This window comes from Sorghum bicolor, chromosome 6 (assembly GCF_000003195.3).
Source record: "Sorghum bicolor cultivar BTx623 chromosome 6, Sorghum_bicolor_NCBIv3, whole genome shotgun sequence".
NCBI lineage: Eukaryota > Viridiplantae > Streptophyta > Magnoliopsida > Poales > Poaceae > Sorghum > Sorghum bicolor.
The window spans coordinates 2062254-2085655 of record NC_012875.2 but is presented as its reverse complement, the minus strand read 5'-3'; the positions used below and the strand labels follow the sequence as shown (position 1 = coordinate 2085655).

The following is a 23402-nucleotide window of genomic DNA, read 5'->3' as shown; positions in this document are numbered from 1 at the left end:
TTTCTTTGGCATCAACTCTTCATTTGAGCCGTATTGATTTGGCACAATCAAAGGGGGCACCGGTTTTGATACTTCTCCGAGGTGTGGGACCCCCTTTCCTACTCTCTTTCTAGGCTGTGAAGACTTGACCAGAGACTGCTCATAGTCCGAAAGTGCTGGCTTTTTCTGAGCTTCGTGTTGCTTCTTTTGCTGGTCCGCCACCTTCTGCCTCAGTTCCGATGGCTTTACATAAAAGTACGGCTTTTCTGGGTTTAGCCGCTTTTTTCTATCCTCCTTCAATTTATCAAAAAATTATTTCACCTCAGCTTTGGATGCAGCAATTACCTCCTCTTCACTCTTTTCGTAAGATAATTTTTCTGGTGTCTTAGCTCTCTTTGCTGAGGCAGCCTTCTTTGGAGGTGGGACCGATGACTTCGGTCGTTCTTGCGCGGACCGCTTCTGACTACCTCGCTTTGGAGGCGAGGGGACTGACCATGTACTCTTTGGAGAGGGCGGTGCAGGCGGTGATATTACAAACCAATTAATTTGAACTATCATACTTTCTAAGATCATAAAAAGATACTATAATTCATTCTTGCAAACTACATTAATACTAGGTCAACCATGAAATATGATATATATATATATACTAATTCATGTGAATGATTCAAAATAACAAAGTGGATTTGAGCTAAAAATAGTGGGAACATCACAAGCCAAAAACAACATGAAAAAGACAAGAAAGACAAAAGTTAGTCACCTCCAAGCACGAAGAAACGATGACGGAGTCGAAGAAGATCAACGATGGGCGTCGGAGATGAAGAACAAATGAAGAACAAGGAAGAAGAAGCTCCAAGAATAACAATGGTGCTCTCGGTTTCAAATGGGCAGAGGGGAGGAGAAGGCGGGCCTATAAACCAGAGCTTTAGAACCGGTTCAGAGAAAAAACCGGTGCTAAAGGGTCACCCACAAACCGGTGCTAAAGGCTTTGCCTCGGCCCATGGCACTGGCCGGTGCTAAAGGGGACCCTTTAGCACCGGTTGGTAACACGAACCGGTGCTAAAGGGTCCCTGCTCCGACAGCACCTGTCAGTAGCCGTTGGGCAGGCCCCTTTAACACCGGTTCGTGTTACGAACCGGTGTTAAAGGGTCCTTTAACCCCGGACCGCAAAAAGGCCGAGGTTTTTGGCTATTTTGGGCATCGACCAATGCCTCATTCTGTAGTAGTGGTGGGATAGTTTTTTTGGGTGGACTAGTTACAAAATAACTAACTCTAACCCTCCTATTGGCTACTTTTGAGCTAATTAAGCGTAAACTAGCACAAACTAGCTCTAGTTCGTGTATGAAATAAGGCCGATGTAAGTAATTTGGTTCTCGCATGATTATGCAGTGGAGAGAAAGCACACGGCCCAATATGGTAAATTTGAATCCAATTAATTATTATCAGCACGCACATAGTCGCCGTGCCGAGCAAAAGGGGAGCTAAAGAGCTACCACAGTCTCTTTGGCCTTGTTTAGTTATGAAAAGATTTTGGGTTTCGGTACTGTAGCATTTTTGTTTTTATTTGACAAATATTATCCAATCATAGACTAACTAGTCTTAAAAAATTCATCTCGTGATTTACAGGTAAACTGTGCAATTAGTTTTTATTTTTGTCTATATCTAATGCTTCATACATATGCGCCAAGATTTGATGTGATAGGAAATCTTGAAAAGTTTTTGGTTTTTTTTTGGGTGAACTAAACAAGGCCTGTTTGCGTTTCCTAGGTGATGGCGGACCTGAATCTCTGCAATGTGTTTCTCAAAAAAAAAAAAAGAATCTCTGCATTGTGTGGTCATGCATTATAGTGGCCTGGATAAAACAAAACAAAACATGTATACGATAAAACTGGGCTGCGTAGAGATGCCTTAACGCATATGGGCTGGCTGTGTGGGCATGGTTCTTCTCTGTCGGACGCAGATCAGCTTCCTGTGTTCACGGGGTCTTTCTGCACCACGATCGATTCCACAGGCCCAACCAAAAGAGAGCCCACGAGCTGAGCATGGCGTTGGTACCATACGAGTCGACAGGCACGATGGAAGTAGCCCAAGGGGACAAGAAACAAACAAAAGCTGGAAATCAGTGGCCTAAATTGCTGCTGCGTTAAGGTTGGATCCTCATCCTCTGCAGTGGCCACTTTTACAAACTACTGCAAGCGGCTCAGTTACAGATAGGAGTACTATGTATTTTTTTTTTAAAGAAAAAAAAACATGGACTGGGCTTATTTTGTAGTAGTATGATTGTATCCAAGTCTGGATCGTGGAAATCAGCTTCATTCATTCACACTTGTGCGACAGCAAGGCATGATCGTCCATCGAGCCCCATTTTTTACTCGGTTCGGCTGTCCGTGCCGACAGCAGCAGTGGCACAGCAGCGACATCCGCCCATGCATCTCTCACATGGCATGCCAACATGCTAGTTTGGTGTCTGATTTATTGTTAGAGAAAAAATGATTTGGTGTTTGATTTATTGTTAGAGAAAAACGCTATTGAATGACCGGCAGATTCGGCTGATAAGCTGAACAACATTACCTGAGAGTGTCCCAGTCCCTGATCTCGAAGGACCTTGCCAACTGAATGCCGAGCCATGAACAAGATGCTTTCCTTCAGCTCCTGCTGGCAGGATTCAATTCTCGACATCTGCGTCTTCATCGGGGAGGCGCCCGACGTGCAGCATTCAATGGTCAGTGAACAAGATCCATCCCACTAGTACTTCCAAGGATAGAGTACTAGCCATTCATATTCATATTCATATTCTCAGACAGACAGAGGATCCCCCCTCCCTGCATTCGTACGCACACACACACACAAAAAAATTCTTGATTTGGAACAGGCAGGTGCAAGTGCAAGTTTGTGACGTGGGATCGATCTCTCCATGTTCAGGCACAAAGGCCCAGTCAGCAAACAACATTCAGCCCTCAGAGCATGGTCAATGTGCTGCTGATACTACTGTCCTTTCAGCCAAAATCTCATCTCAGCACATCCAGATGCAACACTTGTTCTGTTTCCTGGGGGGATTGAAAGGGATCGAGGATCACCTACTACGAAGTGAAAACCACCCCTCGATTCCCTTGGACTAGAGATTAACCGAACAAGTGCCCAAAACATGACTCAAGGATAAACAGCAAACAGGCAGGTAAAACATTTCAAAAGCAGCACATTGCTGTACTTCCAGGTCAAAATATTCAGCTAGCCTGTAATGTTTTCACTTTTCACTGAAGAATAAAGAACATGGCTATTCTCCCATGTCTTCTACAGGGCAAATCCATCCCAGTCCAGGCATAACATTTCACTACTACCACTACTAACAATCTGACATGTTTGTTCTCCACAACCAAAGTGAGTATCACACATAACACACACGCACCACACACGGTGTTCACCCCTGCCCTCAACATACACTTGCTGTGGGCGGGAGGGGGGGGGGGGGGGGGCAGGCAACAACACACCACACTCAGATCAGATGACTAATAGAGAGACCGAGCGAAACCAATCAGCAACGCTTCACGCCTGCTCCGGGGTAGCTTTCCATGTCAGGAGCAGGGGGAGGTTGAGCAAATGGTGAAATCATCAGGAAGGCGACCATCATATATAACCCTTGTCAAAAAGGTGACCAAAAAAAAAGAGAGAAGCGGAAAAAAAAACTGTAACCATGGTGTTGAGGTAGCTTAGTTTTCTGTTGTCTTGTTTCTTTTCTGTTGTTGGAGAGGTGGCGTGGGGGTGCTGGGTCTGTTTCCCTTCTGCCCCTGCGCTAGCAGGCCGTGCCCTTGTGGCACGACAGGGCACCAGCATCCGAGGTGATGGTGCCAACCATAGATGATGACTTGGCGCCAAGGCTGGACGCGCGCGAGTAGCTGGCTGAGGCGCCTGCGCCGGATGGGGTGAAGTAGGCGCCATTCAGCAGCAGGTCGCCCTCTGATCTCCAGTTCCAGCTCTTCCAGACAGTCTGAGCAGTTTCGACCCTCTTGGTCACCTGCAGTTCAGTTACATTGGAAGTTATTTTTTAGCTTCTAAAGAAGGAATGATTGCTCAAGGCAAATAATTAGCAAAGACATCATATCTACAGTACCTCCTTGGCGAATGGGTTTGTTGGAGCAAGGTAGCGGTTGCCCTGGCTGTTGATGGTAGGCTCAGCGCTCCCGCCAATGGCGTACATTTCCCAGTGGGTGTAGTCATTGTTCACAACATGGAAGTAGCCATGCCGGCACCTGAAACAAGAACCATTGAGATTGTGGCAAAGGGGTAGCAAAATAAAATGTGTAACAAGAAATGAATACAGATCAGTGCATAGTAATGCTGCTGGATAGGAACAAACAGACTTTGGTTCAGTATGCTGGTGTTCAGTTCATAAATTCACCTTGGCATTCGCTGAATGAGACCTTCACCAAAATGGTTGAAGGCTATTGTCACCTGCATTGCCTTGTCCTTCACATAGGAGTCACTGTGGCCAAGAAGCATCACCTGCATCAATTTCAGTTTCACCATTAGATGAGAAATCCAACCAGGCTGTTTCCAGAGAACACCGAAAGAATCTCGTTATGCACGTGACCATCAGATACTACAGCACCGTCCTCAGCATAAGCAACCGACAAGTTCTGATTGGATTTGAGAGAATAATTCGCATGAAATAATTAATCCTAAACTACACTTGTTCTGGCAGAAAACAAACGAATTCTCAGGCACATATGCGCCAAACCATGTAGAATCCTCCAAGTTTCCGATGTCTTTGGTGAAGAAAACAGAAGGACGATCGCACACGAGCACTTAATTATTACAGGGTGAGGACAAACAAGAGCATAGGATCTAGTAGGAGGATGTACTACCTCGTTGTGGTGGGTGAAGTAGTTGTTGGACACAGTAATGGCCGTGGATCCCATGATGGCATCGATCAGGCCGTCGGCGCAGTTGGAGAGTGAGCAGTGGTCCACCCAGACGTGGCTGGAGCCGAAGATGGACACAGCATCTCCGTCGGCCATGGTGCGCCACCCATAGTGGCTGGGCGAGCTGCGCACCATGGCGTTCCCCGTGGGCTTGCAGTCGTGGATGTGGAGACCGTGGATGATGACGTTGGTGATGTACTGGATGGTGATGCAGGCACCATTGGCGATGTGCACGTTGGCGCCGCGGCCGTCGATGGTCTTGAAGCTGTTCATGATGAGCTCCTCCTTGAGCGTGATGACCATGTCCCGCTTGAAGATGATCCAGAGCGGCTCTTCCTGGATGACGGCGTAGCGGAGGGTGCCCTTGCGCGGGTTGACAGGATCGTCATCGCTCGGGTCGGTGACCACGTAGATCTTGCCGTCGCGGCCACCGATGGCGTTGCGGCCGAAGCCGATGCCACAGTCAGCTAGGCGCTGGCGGTTGTTGTGCCAGTCCGAGTCGCAACGCCAGCAGTCATCGATGGGGTTGCCTGTCCCGCACGACAGGTACCCGAGATTTCGCCGGGCCGTGCTGTTCCTGATGGACCTGCAGAGCAGCCATTCATCCATCCAATTATTTCGAATCCACGCAGCATGTCAACCACTCAGTTTATGGAAAACTACTAACACAAATAACTACACAGAAAAGGAGCAATGACGGATAGAAGTAGAATTCAGTAATTCAGGTACTCAGAAATTTGATGCCAAATGCAGTAATAATAGATGGCAGAAAGAACATTTGTTACTGACTCTTGCATGGGCCACGGCAATTCTAGATGCAGCAATATGCATTGACGAATTCAGTTACAGTAATTAGAAGACCGATGCAGCCAGGAAACTTGCAAGTGACAGAACAGAAGTACACTATTTCTTTGGGGACCAATTCAGGCCTTGTTTAGTTCGCAAAATTTTTCAAGATTTCCCGTCACATCGAATCTTGCGGCACATGCATGGAACATTAAATATATATAAAAATAAAAACTATTTGCACAGTTCATCTGTAAACCACGAGATGAATCTTTTGAGCCTAGTTACTCTATAATTGGACAATGTTTGTCAAATAAAAACGAAAGTGCTACAGTGCCGTTTTTCACCAGTTTTTGCGAACTGAACAAGGCCTCACTGTCCATGCCTATTCGTTGCATCTAACATGTCGGTCAATAATGCCTTGTTGGCCCCCAAACTCAAACAAGAACACTTCTTTTTTTTTCTGGAGAGTCTCAGTCAATAATGCCTTGTTGGCCCCAAACTCAAACAAGAACACTTCTTTTCTTTCTGTCGGTGCAGCATTGTATTCTAGATCGGCCGCTAGAGGTTTCGAGCTCCACTACAGCGCATACTCAACTGTGAATCTGTTGTCGTTACCAGCTCTACCAGAAGATCTTTGCATAGAAATAGGTGGCTGGTGGGAAAAAAAAAAGAGATGGACGGGGAAACACCATGAATGCGCGTCGCAAATCCAGGGGCGACCAGAGCAGGGCTGCCCCCACACGGGGGCGTGGGGAGAACGTGGTGTGTCACTGCTCACTGCTGCCTCCATGCCAGTGTGTGTGCCACCACCCGCACCAGTGGCTCTAGAGCCTCGCAGCTCGGGCGTTTGTGTGCGGTGGCAGCTGCACCGCCGTGCTGGTGATGCGGTGAGCACGGAAAGGGAAGGAGGTGTCCCCGGTCGCCGTGGACACGTCGTGAAAGGCAACGGAGTTAATGGCGATCGGCCGGCCCCGGCAGTTGCCCATGCACGGCGGTGCGGGGCGGCAGGGTCGCGTCGCCATAAAAGCGCGCAGGTGCGGACCTGTGGGTGTGGGGAGGTGCATGGCATGCGGGCCCGTGCGCGTTCATGCTCCCACGTGGCAGAGTAAAGTACGCCGCTGCTGGTACTACTAGAGCTGATGAACCAGGGCCTTGTTTAGTTTCCAAAAAAATTTACAAAATTTTTCAGATTTTCCGTCATATCGAATCTTTAGACGTATGCATAGAGTATTAAATATAGATAAAAATAAAAACTAATTACACAGTTTGGTCGAAATTGACGAGACGAATCTTTTGAGCCTAGTTAGTCCATGATTAAACAATATTTGTCAAATACAAACGAAATTGCTACAGTGCTCATTTTGCCAAAAAATTTGGAACTAAACAAGGCCCAGATCTGCTCCGGCAGGGAACAGTATTCTTGTTCGTACGTATCTCCTCCTCTCCTTTCTTTTTTTAACTTTTCTACTGTGAGACTGCGGGTGGGTCCGGCTTGTCGGGCTGTTGACAGAAAGGCTACTAGTAGTTCTAGCCGAAAAGCAAAGAACTTCCAGTGCAGTGCTGGTGCTAAACAATTCCCAAATCATGCTTAGTAGATCTAAAACAATTCGCAAATCATGCTTAGTAGATCTACTATTTACATCAGCAACAGCGCTTTCAGTTTATGTTGGCGTGATCGATTTGAAGCGGAGCGAAGGGGAAGGAAAGGCAGGAGAGAGCGACTTACACGTGCACGTCGTTGGCCACGGCTTCCGGATCCTCCACCGCGCCGGCGACGACGGGCGTGCTGCTGGCTGACCCGTCGGCGTCACCGTCGGCCCTGCTGCCCCTGCACAATTCCAGGTGAGTCCGTGAGTGATGTTGGACACCGCCCGCAACCGAGAAACACAGCACATGCAGATGATGGCAACAGCTAATAACACAGCACTTAAACAGTCAGTATCAGTATGTATGTATATAGCTGATTCCTAAAAAAAAAAGACCAATTTCGTACGGCATTGCTGTCACCAAACAAAGAAAGAGAAAAAAAAAAAGTTTCATGTTATACATTCATGAAGCTAAACAATGGTACTACTACTCTACTCCTCCAGCACTAGCAATTCTTCGCAATGATGATGATGGAGTTGCAAATTTTAGCAGTCGGAAGGAGTAACATGAGTGGGTGACCAAGCGGAAAAAGCAAGCGAGGGCGCGAGGTGAATGAATCCGTGCGCCGTTTCATCATCATGGTTCTGGTTCGTGCGCGGCGTGGATGCACTGCACTGCACGCCGTGGCCGTGGCGCTCCATGCGTGGTCTGGTCGGTCGAGACCCAGAGACCCAAAAGTGGAACGGGAGTAAGAAAAAGAAACAACCAGCGCAAGCACAAACAGAACATCGCTTTGCGCACGCGAGGCCGTACCCCCAACCCCAAGAGGGGCAAACACAAGGGTGCAGTGCAGTGCAGCTTATCCAAGCGAATTTTCTTTTGGCAGCCTTTTTCTTTCTTTCTTTTTTGGCCTTGTTTAGTTTCAAAATATTTTGCAAAATCGACACTGTAGCTTTTTCGTTTGTATTTGACAAATATTTTCCAATCATAGACTAACTAGGCTCAAAAGATTCGTCTAGTCAATTCCGACCAAACTGTGCAATTAGTTTTTATTTCGTCTATATTTAATACTCCATGCATGTGTTTAAAGATTCGATGTGACGGGGAATCTGAAAAATTTTGCAAAATTTTTGGGAACTAAACAAGGCCTTTGTGTAGCGAAAAAGTGCAAAACCAAATGAGTGCCTCTCCTCTGGCTCCCTGCTGGGTGCATTTGCCGGGGACGCCAAGGGACACGCCGCGATCTCGCTTGCTTCCTCGGCCAGCTTTTTCCCCGGCTTCTTGTCCGCCCGCCCGGCCGCCGTCCGTCCGTCCTCCCAAATCTTTACCCCCACTTTACCGTGGCCGGTGCAGGACTGCAGTCTGCAGGGGCAGCCAGTGGCTCGCCGTTGCAGCAAAACCACGAGACTGCCTCTCTCTCTCTCTCTCTCTCTCTCTCCACCTGCCACCAGCCATCGTAACGAACTGGGCAACGGAAAAGCATAAAGAGAGCATCTCTCTGCTATTGCTGCTTTGCACACGGCTCCCCTCCAATCCAAAATTTGAAACCCCACAAATTCCATCCCAAGCCCCCCAAATTACGAATCTGGCTGGTTACCGCGCACCAACAACGTCCCTCCTAAGGACAGCCAAAATTTGGTTGGGATCGGGAATTTTTTGAAGCAGCCCAAAAAAAAAAGGAGATTGATTATATTCGTGGAACGGAGCAGTGACGAAGCAGCTGCTGCCTCCGGGATCTAGATGGGGACCGAACGTACGTATACGTAAATCAAAAGGGGAGAATTGGACGGCCCAGATCGCGAAGTCCGCATGGACCGACGCACCGGATTCGTCCCACCTGGAAAACCCCAGGCGGAGGGAGGCGCAAAGGAGGAAAAAAAGCAGAGCATGGAATTAATAAATTGGTGATTGGTGGAGCGCCGCTCACCTCGTCGTCGTCGTCGCCGCCGCCGCAGCCGGCCAGGAGGAGGAGTCCCTCAGCCACCGCCTCGCGCCGCCTGCCACCACGGCCGTGCTCCTGTGCCTGCGACGGAACGCACAGAGGCGGGGTGGTGAACCGGTTAGTGCTTGGTAGTAGTAGAGGAGCAGGTGGGTGGCGCACGGCACGACGCCGCGCGGCGGCACCACGCCGTGGGTTCGTCGGAGCTGATGGAAAAAACGGAACAATTCGAAAACGGAGGACCCCGCTGCGAGACGGAAATTCCCACGGGAAGTTTAACGAGACGGCGGCGAATTCTGGAGCAGAGGAGGGCAACCGAAAAACCCCCCCAGCAGCAGCAGCAGAGCCGACGGCCACGGGCGCAACCACATTAGTTAGACGGCGAGGAGAGAACTCACCGGAGGCCGTCGAGGACCGTCACCCGCCCGCCAGGGAGCGCCGCGCTGCCAACGACCACGACGAGGACGAGGAGCGCCGTCACCGCCGCCGCCGCGGCGAGCCCCGCCGTCCTGGTCCTCGCCGCGGAAGAGCCCGTCTCTGCTGCCATGTACCCCGCCGCTCCTCGCTCGGCCCTCCCTCGAGCACCGCACACCCCTCTCAAACTGCGTGCGTCCGCGGAGAGAGAGAGGAGGAGGAGGAGGAGGAGGAGTACGGGTACGGGAAGCGAGGCGGATGGAGGTGGAGGCGGAGGAGGGAGGGAGGGAGGACGGTGGAGGAGGCGAGGAGGGAGGGCTTTGAGCGCCGCGCCGATTTATACTAGTGCCGGCCGCTGCTCCTCCGGCCTCGACCTCGAGCCCCCGACCAGCCGTACCCGCATTGCCCCTCTAGATTACTGGATTCGCAAACAGGTCCCTCGGTCCGCGAGCGGGAGGACCTGGACGTGAATACGGGGAAGTGTAGGGTGGGATGCACGGCTCCTGTGGCTTCCGAAATCTGCAGTCGCGCCAACTAATTGCGGGGGTTAGGAGATAGGATTAGTGGGAAAGATGGCCATGGCCATGGCCTCTCCTGCTGGTATAACCAAAAAAGAGGGATGGATCTGCTGGGGTGGTGTGTACGTGCATTACAGTCCAGCAAAGTCAAGACTGTACTGGCGTTGCGGGCGTCATAAATAATGCAACGCCTCCTCCGTTTTCTCTATGTGTTTGTTTTTTTTATCGTTCTCTGTAATAGTATTATATTAGTATAAATAAAAATGGGATGGAGTTTGTTCGCTTCTCTTAGAAGTCATGATTAAAAATAGTGTTCGCTAATTTATTATAAAAAAAATATTGTTAAATAGCTGGTAGATTCGATAAATTAGCTTAAGCGCAGTAACACTCGCTATTGTCGGCTACTATAACCGATCGGGCTCGTACCAACAACTAGATGGTACTCCCACAACGCATAACAAATGGTACGGTTGAACGAGCATGCAGTTAAGTTTGATTAGGTTTATAAAAAAATATTAACAATTTTTATATCTCTAAACAAATTTAGTATAAAATTAGATTCAACGATGATACTAACTATGTATCATAATTTTTAATATGTTTTTGCATATATATTTGGTCAAAAATAACTACAGTTTACTCCTTGTGAATCAAGAAGAGTTACATCTTTTAGACAAATGCTAGAAGAACAGATACAAATGGGCGCAGGGAGTACGTTGAATTGCAGGTTCATTTTTTTAGGTTTACTCCTTGTGAATCAAGAAGGGTTACATCTTGCCAAATTATAGAATGTATGTATGGTATCTAGTAATCCCGCTAAAATGATTGCTTGGACGCATCCAAGCCAAAAACATGCAGCAGTAGCAGCATTTTTGGTGGTGAGTAAAGTTTCCGTGGGAATACTTTCCATACGTACTGTATTTCTTTTTATAACATTTTCAATGGATGCGGTTTTTTCCTCTCTAATAAAGCGCCTTGCAAAAATGACATACTCTGTTCATATCAATGGTTGCAAAATAGGGCCTCAACTCTTGCATATGTTTTGAAGAATTACAAGTTTGGTGATTTGCCGTGCAAATAGCGTACTATCTCTTTTTCCTTACTTTTTTTTTCTTTTATAATCAGTGTATAATCTCTTAGTGAACGATAATACACGATCAAATGTGTGGTGGCAAGGGCAATGAGCACGTATTAGAATTTTCTCTGGAAACAACAATGTTTCATGCATGTCACAAATTAATTTCATAATTGCCTTTGTACATGAATCCAAGCGTACACACTATGAGCATACAAGCGTAAAAATGATCGATGTGAGTTAGAGTTCTAGGAAGGAGGTTGATGATGGATGGTAGCATGCATGGTCGATGATTAATTTGGGTGAGAGAGCAAAGATGCGAGAGGCAGTGGGGCGGGAGAGTGGCAAAATGGTACTCCCTCCGTTCCAAATTATAAGTCATTCTAAAAATTTTAGAGAGTCAAAGCATTTTTAAGTTTGACCAAAAATATGGAGAGAAATATAAAGATTTATGTCATAAAATATATACACTATGAAAATATAACTAACAAAGAATCTAATGATACTTGGTTGGTACCAAAAATGTTATTATTTTGCTATATAAATTTGGTCAAATTTAAAAAACTTTGACTCTCCAAGATTCTTGGAATGACTTGTAATTTGGGACGGAGTGAGTATAACAGTATAGTCACATGTTGGGCAGCGAGGCAGATTGTGATTAGGCACAATGACAACTGATCATTTTGTTGTTTGAATTGGTAGAGTTAACATCTTTGAAATTTATTATAATTATGTGGCGCTAACCGGATTACACAAAAAAAATGATTGTTTAGATGCTTCGAAGAATAAAATTCTGCAAACGATATCGCTAATGTATTTGTTTTTCTATAAAGGAATTTTGTAGACATTTAGGTTGAAACTGCGTGCAAAAATACCATTTTATTTTTTATATGGCTCGGTTTCATGTCTTGAAAAGGAATATAAGTGGGGTGGTTTGATGATTAAATAAAATATCTTTGTCCAATCCTCTCTCTCTCTTATTAACAAATTATTTGCATTCAACATACAATTAAAAATGTGGTTAAGTGCATTGAAGAGGGGAAATATTGGCAATATAGGATTTTATTTTATTTCCTAATTACTGCAAGTCATAAATAGATCCTAAATTTGTAGATGTTCAAGGTATGCTAAACAAAAAAAAATTTGCTCCACTGTAGCACAAGAACACAACTAGTAATTTAAAAGGAGAGAACGAGAAGTCCCAATCCTAATCCGTTCTAGGGAAAAAAGGTCAACAATGGTAAAGAAATGGCTAGGGACGTGATCATGATGAATGGCGAGGGATACGTTCGCCAATCCATCCAACTGTAGCGTAAACCTCTTGTCAAAAAAAAAAAAAAACTGTAGCGTAAACCGATCAAATAAAAAAAATTGTAACGTAACGAACATCGGCAGCGTAACGGAATCGAGGACCACGGTAAAAGTGAGGGTTGGTCCGTTTGGGTGTGGGCCCTCCTCCGAAGCATCCGAAGGACCAGCCAATTAACCCCAAACAAGTGGGCCGCCGCCGCTGAACACACACACTGGCTGGCAGGCGGGCCCAGCCTGCCTGCCGTCGGTGCCCCTGGTTGATGACGTCTGCGCTTTATATTTTCATCTTTTGCATTTAATTTGCATTAGCATTTACTACTACTGCAACCTCAAATAATCGACGCACGCCTTGTCGTCGAACTTGAGTGCTATTTTAATTTTTCTTTTTGCATATTATTTTCTTGATATATGTAGGGCATGGAGTAATATACTGTACATACTAATGTGAATTACTTCCTCCGGTCCTGTATATGTGGCGCACAAGCATTTTTTATTTTGGCCATAATATCTGGCGGTGTGAGGATACCAATAGTAAATTAATTAGTCTGCAGTTGAAATGATTGACCATGAGCGAAGCGTTGCATGCATGGTGGCTAGCAACGAAGCGGTTCATGCATACACTCAGAGCAGGTTGCCCTTTTCACCTATGAGGGATGAGGTAGGAATGCATGCGGCACAACTGTTAACATGTAATTAATATATTTCTTGGTCTCTGGAATAAGGCCTTGTTTAGATACACCTAAAAATCCAAAACTTTACAAGATTTCCCATCACATCGAATCTTACGGCACATGCATGACACATTAAATATAGATAAAAAAGATAACTAATTACACAGTTTACCTGTAAATCACGAGACGAATCTTTTAAGCCTAGTTGCTCCATGATTGGATAATATTTGTCAAATAAAAACAAAAGTGCTACAGTGTCAAATCCAAAAAGTTTTTTGGATCTAAACAAGGCCTAAGCCTTGCTACGCCAGATATATAGGACCGAAGGGAGTTGTTGGAGTTGTTGGGTACCATAAAAAGGATACCCAAATTAGAGTAATAAAAATCGCAAAAGGCAAAGCAAACCATCCGTAATCACCAGGGCGCGAGCGCCGGCTCGTCAGACTCCTCGGCCTCGGGCCTAAAACCATAGCTCGCCCGATCTCTTTGGCCTCGGGCGCGAGTTCCGTCTCGCCCGACCCCTCCAGGGTTCGGGCGCCGACACAGCCTCGCCCGACCCCTCCGAGCCTCGGACGCGAGTTCCGTCTCGCCCGACCCCTCTAGGGCTCGGGCGCCGACGCCGCTTCGCTCGATCCCCCGTCACAGAGTAAGACTTCCAACGCACGGCGCCCGTACCCACGACGTGACAGGCGCAGTAACTCCCATATCGCAGCAGGGCATGGTGGCGACTATTCCAACCACCCTGGTCGCTGTGGCCTTACCCCTTTCACTGTGTAACCTTACCTCTTTCACCGTGGTGTACCGCCTGACAGTAAAAGAGGAATGGGAGAGATTAACCAGCGTCACTGTTAGCTGTCTTTTTCTACTATTACAGGACAGGCTGCAGTATCACCGATCCGACCCCCACGACTCCAACAGGGCTCGTTAAACCTCCACAGGAGTAGTCATGCTGTCAGTCATGCCTCAAGGACGGGATGGGCGAGCTTCTACAGGGTCGGGACTGTGGCTTCACCACTCAGCAGAGGAAATCTCCAATCACACATGTAAAAACCTGCGCCCCTCCCCCCCTTGAGACTATAAAAGGGGAGCCAGGGCTCACAACCAAGACAGGTTCATCCACACGACACACAAACACCACACTCCAAGCAAGTTCACTCACAGAATAGGAACCAGCGCTCTGTCCACCGCACAAAGCTGAGACCTAGGACTTAGCCCTCTCTCGCAACCTGCTTGTACGCCCCTACTACAAGCATCTTTGGGTGCAAGGCAATACAGACCCCCAATCTCGCTGGACGTAGGGCATCCTTAGCCCGAACCAGTATAAATTCTCTGTGTTCCACTTGCATCACCATCCAGGCTTAGATAGTCACGCATACATATACTCGTTTGTGTCTAGACCACGAGTCTAGACGCCGACAGGAGTATACTATAAGGCCGGACACATTCGTTTTCCACTTTTGGGCAGTGACGACAACCTAAAACCCAGCGACTCTCGATGCAGCGGACGAAACTATTCATTTGTGTGAAAAGTCATAACTAAAACAGATTCGATAAATAAGTTCAAAAATATGTTGCTAGTTTAAAAAATATGTGATCTCATCAGCACCTAATTAATAAGTTTGGTCCTTGTTCGCTTGAACTTATTAGCCGAATCAGCCAGCTATTCAGCAGATTCAACTGTATTTTCTGTCATGGCTTATCAGCCAAACGAACAAAGAGTTGGTCAAAGGCCTTGTTTAGTTCTAAATTTTTTTAGCAAAACAGGTACAGTAGCATTTTTGTTTGTATTTGATAAATATTGTCTAATCATAGACTAACTAGGCTCAAAGATTCATCTCGCAAATTACAGACAAACTATGTAATTAGTTATTTTTTATCTATATTTAATGCTCAATACATATGTCGTAAAATTCGATGTGATGAGAAATCTGAAAAAAAAAATTACATAATTATTTAGCAACTCAACAAGGCCAAAGACTTTGTTCGTTCGGGTGCTGCTGGAGTAACGTTTCGCGCACCGCCGGAGTAGTATGTTGTAATAATGTACCAATATAATATTGGCACGTATCATGTTGAGTTGTCTGCCTGCATCGGGCAAACACGACACGCCATCCGGGCCAGTTCCCGTCGTCGTGGCAAGCAAAGCAAGCTCACGGCCGGCCGGGCCGGAGCTCTATACTGTGCTAGTGTGAACAGACGTCGTCGTGCACGTCTAGTTCTAAAGCTGGCCGCCGTTGCATATGCATTGCATGCATGCATGCACGCACATGGTATGTATGTAGTGCGAGTCGCCGCACATGACATGACACGCTCATTATTGGCAAGCTAGCAAAAGATGGGAAATTACGCCGTACTCCCAAGAGTAATTACTCCCATCTCTATATATCTAGATTTAAGGTGTATATAACCGAACGAAATATATATAGATAAAGTATATGATTATACTAGACTATCTAAGATGATATATATATTAAATATGTATGCATATATAGAGTATGTAGTTATACTTATTATATATACTACAGTAGTGATATTTTAGTAATGTATTAAAAAATATGGATTTTTTTGAAAATTTTTTACGTGGTACGATCTAGAATATCTTAATATGAGTATACAAACAAACTCAAACCGATAAACAAGTATAAACACATACGTAATGTGGTTTATTGAAGATAGGAGTAACTACTTCTGGGAGTACAGAAAATGCTTCCTATATATATCTGGTTCACAATACCTACTTTTAGATGATTTACTAAATATATGATGCCTCCTTAGATTAGTTACCATAATCTGTTTGCTAGATTTGCTAATTGGTTAGTAGAATCTATGCTTATCTGCCCCTGGTAGTTACGATATTCTATTTACTAGATTTTTAAAAAATATTTACTAGAATCTATGCCTTTAATATCTAACCCTTGTAGAATGATTCACGAGAAACTTTTAATTTGATTTACTAAAATATATTTCTGACCATGTAGTTACATAATCTATTTTACGATATTTCTGTAAATTATTGAATTATATGGTAGTGAAAGATAGTTGTTATTTGACAAGTTACACAGCAGAGAAACCAATCTAGACATACATGCAACGAAAAAAAAAAGTAGTACGGACATACATGCAGTGAAAAATCAAGTTAGAGGTTGACAATCCAACGTATACATGCAGATGCTCTAAATTATATAGAGCTTCTCCCATGGCTGTGGAATACACAATGAACATTAACATTTCACATTGTTCAGGAGCTAAACAAACTATGAAAAATAGTCATTCAAGAGATATTTGGTTTGCCAACATGAAGATGATCCCCAATACACAACGGCAAGCATGCAAACTGCAGATGTTGATCCGGTAAAGAATGCCTCTGCATGACGGCAAGAAATTTTTACCTAAAGAATAACATGGATCGGAGCGAATTCTACATCATGAATCTGAGCCATCACAAACAGGCGACGAGGCTGGTGTCACACGAATAGGTATGGCTTGTTTGGCACAGCTCAACTTCACTAGTAAAGTTGTTTTTTAAGAAAATAGTTTTATGAGTGACTTTCTAGATGAAGCTGAGCTATTTTAGAAAAAGTGTTTGGCAAAATAGCTTCACAAACTACTTCATGCATAGTTGACACAGAGAAATGAGAGAGAGAGAGCTATAATAAGCTACTTTTTTCAGCTTCATACTAACTTATGTCTTTGTGAGAGGAGGAGAAAAACAGCTTCACCTATGAAGCTGTTTTGGAAATAAGTGTTTGGCAAAAAAAAAAACAGCTCACAACAGCTCTGTACCAAACAGCCCCGTAGTCTGTTGGAGTGGATTTTTAGCCCTTCACTGCTCAGATTAGGATAAGTAGTCTATTTAGGTATCTTACTGGAGATGCTCTGTACTTTTGGTTTGGATTTGGATTGGATATATAGGTGCAGTCAGTTAGTTGCACTTTATGTATAGGATCGAGGATCAATGAAATCTGTGCGCCGCACGTCAATGCAAGTCGGTCAACTTTAAGCCGCAAGTCATGATGCATCCGCCATTCTCCCATTCCAACTCGATCCAGGGTCCAGTCCAGGCGGCCTTGAGCATGGTCGTAGTCTCGTGGACGGGACGGGACGGAGGAAACGCCAACCGTGGATGGAAGCTGCAGGGCCCCGAATTAAGGGAATGATGCGTGTTTGCTTTAATTATATTTTCCCGTGGGACGTGGGTGCTGTGCTGTGTGTGTGTGTCTGGGCGTCCCGTGCATAGTGTGTCCATCGTCTGCAGGTACTCGAATCACGCCATGCGTGGCGTTTCGAGTTCCGATCCGATCCGGCCGATCCTCGTCACTAAGGGGCCAGGGCACTCCAATGCTATATATATATATAGTTTCTATACCTATTAATTTTTATAGACACTATATATAGAAACTATGTCATAAACGTCAATTAACATGGGTATGAAGGGAGTATGATGAAAAATGAGTTATGAAACCGTCCCTAAGGATGACCTTAATAATCAAAACAATCCCATTTCAATCAATCACGACAGCCCCCAGATCCAGATCGATCGGATATCCCTGCGGACTTAGTCTGTTCATTTAAGCTTATCGGCTGAATCTGCTAGTTATTTAGCAACGTTTTTCTCTCACAAAAAATTAGCTAACAATACTTTCTGCCATGACTTATCAGCTAAACGAAGAAACGAAGGCTGTCAGTGCCTTTCCCAATTAACCAAGGGGCTGAGTTCCCAAAAAAACTTATAAAGTTTTCAGAATTTTTCGTCACATCAAATCTTGCGACACATGCTTAGAGCAATAAATATAGATAAAAAATAACAGGTAAATTGACTACTGTAGCATTTTTGTTTGTATCTAGGCCCTGTTTAGTTGCAGAAAAATTTGCAAAATGCCTATTATATCACTTTTATTTGTATGTATTTAACAATTATTATCTAATCTTGAATTAACTAGGCTCAAAAGATTTTTCTCATAAATTACAAGAAAACTATGCAATGAATTATTTTTTTATCTATATTTAATGCTCCATACATGTGTGGTAAGATTTGATATAACAGAAAATATTTAAATATTTTGTAAAAATTTTAGGAACTGGGCCCCCAATGCCTGCCTGACACTCTGACACCGCCATCGTGCGGGGCGTTCATACATCTCCCGGCCGGCCATCCTCTTCGATCTAGCTTTAATTTGGAATATTAAATGGTTCGATTTAATTATTGTGTGCACTATGTTCTCACAGTATACTCTTATTTATTTTGTGCTATATATATGTTTTCTTACATGCTCCCTTCTCAAAGCAAAAATACAATTCTCAATTCTTGACAAGTTAAACAGTTTAATAAGTTTATATAAAAATGTATCGCAAAAAAAATTTATATAGAAACAATATTCTAACATTTATAACACAAGATAAGCGCCATTAAATTAATCTCATAGTAAACTTAGTTGGAGACATAAATGTTAGTTCTAGTTCATTATAAATTTAGTCAAAGTTAAGATAACTTGACCTGCAAACATCCTATAATCGTATACTTTTGCGGACACAAGGAGTATAATAGTTTGGATTCACAGTTCTATAGTCAATTTATTTTATATAAGACGGATGTAACGTTAGACACCTCCTCTTTTAGACTAGACCATTTTAGAACCAACGTAACACATCAACGAGTGATGGTGGTGGTGGTGATACCGGCGGCTAAAGTAAGTATCATTAGTGCAAACTAAAATATGTCCATGATACATGGACTCCCTTTTGCTTCAAAACAGTTGCACATCTTATTTATCAAGTGTCAACTTTTTAAAAATTTAACTAAGTATACTTAAAATACTAATATTTATAGGTAATAAGCAGCATTATATAAATCGTCGAATGTCTAATAAATTAAGGATCAAACATAAAAAGTTTAACTTCTCGATAAACATAATATATAATTGTTTTGGAACGGGGAGGGTTATACTCGTGTTTAGTAGATGCCCTAGTACTAGTTAATCGTGAATGTTAGCCGGTAGTCGACATACAGGATAATTAAACGACTGGAGCAGCAGCAGGAGGCCGGAGACACATACATCGCCCCCTCTGGTTAATTAAAGTCACCAACACTTTATGTTTGTTCTCTCTCAAAAAAAGCACTGTACTTTTGTCTGACAGATGATGTTTACTTGTTGATCTCATCCGAAGCGTGACTAGATCATCATAATGCGCCGGCCGGGTACATAATAAAACCAAGAAAATCAAACATACAGACAAAGAGAAGAGTGGAGATGAGATGATAAAATAAAAATATGGTACGTGTACGAGGTCGCCAGCATCTGGATCTTATTAGCTGCTGGGGGACCTCTGCGCTGCTGTCTCGCCTCAGCTTAGAATCGTGTCACATGTACCCCTTGCTATATATGCCCTTGTGCCGGCGCTTAATCACGTAATTGTCCACGGTTAATTCATGAATAAACCCTACTAGTTTTTTCCCTCATATATGTTAGCCACTCATGTTTTTCTTTTAAGTTATCATTTTTTTCCATGGTTGATTGATGACATATTGTTTCCTAATTTAAGTGACTTCATCACACATTCGTAGACTGTTCAGTTCCTCCGTCCTCTAAATACACTCTAGCTATCCCATTAAAATTTTTGGACATATACATAAAGTATTAAATATAAACTTTAAAAAATAACTATTTTTGGATAACGTTCTAATAACGTACGTTCACACCGGAGTATATATGTACCAATAAATAATGGGACGTATCATGTTGAGTTGTCTGACTCCATCGGTCAATAACACAACTCTTGATACACGTGGCGAAGCTAGAATAAATTAGAAGGTGGTACACTTGTCTTGTGTATGCATAGACTTATGCTATATGTGGTGCATATATGGTGAAATTTTAGAAAAAACCATTGTTTTCTAAATTTTGGGCGGTGCATTTGCACCCACCAGCTTGTACTCTCTCCATCCCAAATTGTAAGCCATTCCAAGAATCTTGGCGAGTCAAATTTTTTTAAGTTTGACCAAATTTATATTATAAAATAATAATTATTATGGTACTAACTAAGTATTATTAGATTCTTTCTTAATTGTATTTTTATAGTATACTCACTTTACGTTACAAATTTTAGTATTTTTCTCTATAATTTTGGTTAAACGTGAAAATGATTTGACTCTCCAAAATTGTTAGAATGACTTACAAATTGGGATGGAGGGAGTAGCTGTCACACCCGATTTTAAGGACAAAATCAGATATGCACCATATGTGAGTTTTAGAAGACAAACCTCACATATAGCTACAAATACGGGGTAATATCAAAGAACAACGCATAAAATATATAACGTACTAAATAAATCAGAAACAACCTTAGGCAGCAAACCACGAAAGATGACTCCAAACTTCGGGTGTTAACTTCACTCTACAGGATCCAACTGACTGGTTGATCACAAGCCCAAAACTTCTCCTGAGGTGTGGGGGAGATAGCAAGAGTGAGTTCAAAACGAACTCCGCAAGTATAACAACTAGATTGTATAGATCCCACAATCTCATGATCAATGTGACATAAATAATATAGAGCATTAAACAATAATCAATGAGTTTCTTAACACAAGATTCATCACCCTTAATGTAAGAGTTCCCAAGGCCGCTCGTGACTGTGAGCACGGCTAATATACCAGTTTTTAACACTCTGCAGAGGTTGTACATCTTTACCCATGAGTCATGATTTACCCTTTCGCCTGAGGTGATCAGCCTCGTAACCCACTACCAAGGTAGGTCGGCAGGGATCACTATGAAGTCTTTCAAAGGTTCGTCTAACAAGTTAGGGCCGCTTGGTTTCGTTAGTCAGTCCGTGTGATTCTACCACTCGAAGGGAATCCACGGTCTGCTATCCCCCATTTGCGCCACACGGGTAACCTCTAACAAGCTAGAAAAATTACTCATAATTGACTAAAGCCAGAGTCATTATAGCCCTCATGGTTGCACTTTCATCCCGGTTATCACTTACGAATAAATCCTCAAGTTGCTAAAAAGTCATTATTATCATTTGTTGCTTTATACCGATCTAGTCACAAGATCATGGTCATAGAATTAAAACCCAAATGCTATACTTGCCTTGATCCAATTGCTCCTGCTGGTCCTGCTGATCTTACTTGCTTCCAAGGCTCTGATCTTGATTACCGAAGTAAAGCTCACCGACTAGACTCGATCATCGATCATCAACACACAACAATCGGAGACAGACATACACGAAGCAAACAATCCTTTAATTAGAACAGTACACCAGCAGTAAATAAATTTAAATAAAAGTTTTCCAAAATCATCTACACGCTGCTACGATCATGTCAATGAGAAATTCACGGAAAATGGAGTTACGACGCGAAAGTTACGCTTTTTACGGAATTTCAACAGCAGTTTACGGACTTGCAATTAACTAGGGAATCTAACAGTGGTGAATCTAGACAACAATGGTACCAACGTGAAGCTTATGAAATTATGAAACTAACGCAACTTGAACGGATCGAATCGGAGCTAAAACGGAGAAGATATGAATTTTCTAAGATTTTCTTATAGAAAAGTAATTAAATAGGGTCATAAAATTAAAATGTTTCAAACTGATGAACCAAGATTACTAACATGTAGATCTCGCAAAAACGAATCTAACGCAATTTGAACGGGTCAATTCGGAGCTAAAATGAAGTTTTTATGAGCTAAATGAAATCAGTGGCAAAACTGTAAATACTACAAAGTATAAACGAATTAAAATAAATATAGAAAATTCAGGAAATCCACCGGCCAGGGACTGCGGGCATGATTAACTGAAAGTCGCGGGTCTCTTTAGCAAAAAGACCCACGAAGGGGTATGGAGCGCTCCTGGCCATCGGATTCAAGATCGACGGCCGGGATTAGATGGGAGGGGAGAGAGGGTGGCTCCGGCGGCCGGAATAGGCCTACGCGGCGGCGCGCCATGAACGACGGCGAGGAGGTCGCCGGCGTGACCCGCTAGAGCGCTAGAGTGCATGGTTTTCCAAACCAAGAGCACCAGAAGAGAGAGGTGAGCATGACGAACTCGCCAGGACCCTTTGCGCGGTCAGGGAAGGTGAGTAACGCAGTGGCTCCTGGCGGCGCCATTGACTATAACACCCCAAAATTTCAATTTTGGGTTGTTATTAGAAAATACTAAATAAAATGAAGGTTTTTAATATATGGATAAAAATTTGCCAATAATTGTTTAGATTTTCATATACGGTTATCAAAGAAAAATAGTGCTTTTTAAATATTGTGGAATTAATTAGACGAGCTTAGTTGATGTGAAGCTTTTTTGTTGCTTGAGTTGGTTGTTTTTGTATGTGCTAAGTTACAAAAATTTTCTAGACTTTTTCGGGCTTTTTTTTTTCTATTTTTCCTAGAACAAAAACTATTTTTTTAGATGCTCTAAAATTCTTTTTTATAGACACCAAAAACTTTATTTGGATTGATCAACTCTCAATATATCTCTAAAAGTTTTCCTTTAATTTTTAGAATTTTGGAAATATTTTTCAGGAATTTAAAATGATTTCAGCTTTTTCTAGAATTGTTTTAGAACTGAAAATAATTTATTTAAAATCCCGAAATTAAGAAATTCTAAAACTTTTCCAAACCCTAGACCTATATATATGCCGGCGTAGCCCTCGACGCGCTGATTTCAGAAGTACGACCCTTTTTCCGAGCCGCCGCTCGTTGCTCCGTAGATCCATCACCGAAGTTTTGGATCTCGTTTCCGGCGAACTTTTCCGGTGAAAGTTCGGCGAGCTTTTTCGGCCAACTCCGGCGTCCTCTGCAGAAACCGTTACCACTCCGAGGTTCGTCTCGATCTCCTCTACACCGGCACGCCCTTATTTTCGCGATTCCGTGTTCGTTCATCGTTTCCCTAATCTATTCTTCTCTTTTCCGGCGAGGTCATCCATGGACGAGCTCGTTCATCATCTCCATCGGCCGGCCACGTTACCCTTCAGGCCAGCGGCGCCAAGCCTCGTGCCTCCCCTCTGCTAGCCACCTCCCCGCGCAACCTACGTCGCCTGGCCCTACGCGTGGCTGCAGGCCAAGGGCAGCAACACGCTGTGCTCACGCACCGGCCGTGCGTGGCCTAGCACCGCGGGCGAGGGCGCGTGGCCCAGCTTGGGCGCGTGCGAGCCCTCCATCTGGCCGGACAGCAGGCCAAGGCCCCACGCCCGAGGCCTCTGTGCCC

The 23402-nt window shown here is 44.0% G+C and overlaps 1 protein-coding gene across 1 annotated transcript; it reads right to left on the bottom strand.

Annotated features, from left to right (window-relative positions):
- On the bottom strand, positions 3139-9948 carry LOC8080293 (probable pectate lyase 8). The gene is made up of 7 exons (XM_021462291.1): positions 9612-9948; positions 9202-9297; positions 7414-7515; positions 4842-5484; positions 4376-4479; positions 4088-4226; positions 3139-3991 (listed from the first exon to the last, which is right to left on the bottom strand). The coding sequence occupies exons 1-7, from the start codon at positions 9758-9760 to the stop codon at positions 3770-3772; spliced, it is 1455 nt and encodes a 484-aa protein (XP_021317966.1). The 5' UTR covers positions 9761-9948; the 3' UTR covers positions 3139-3769.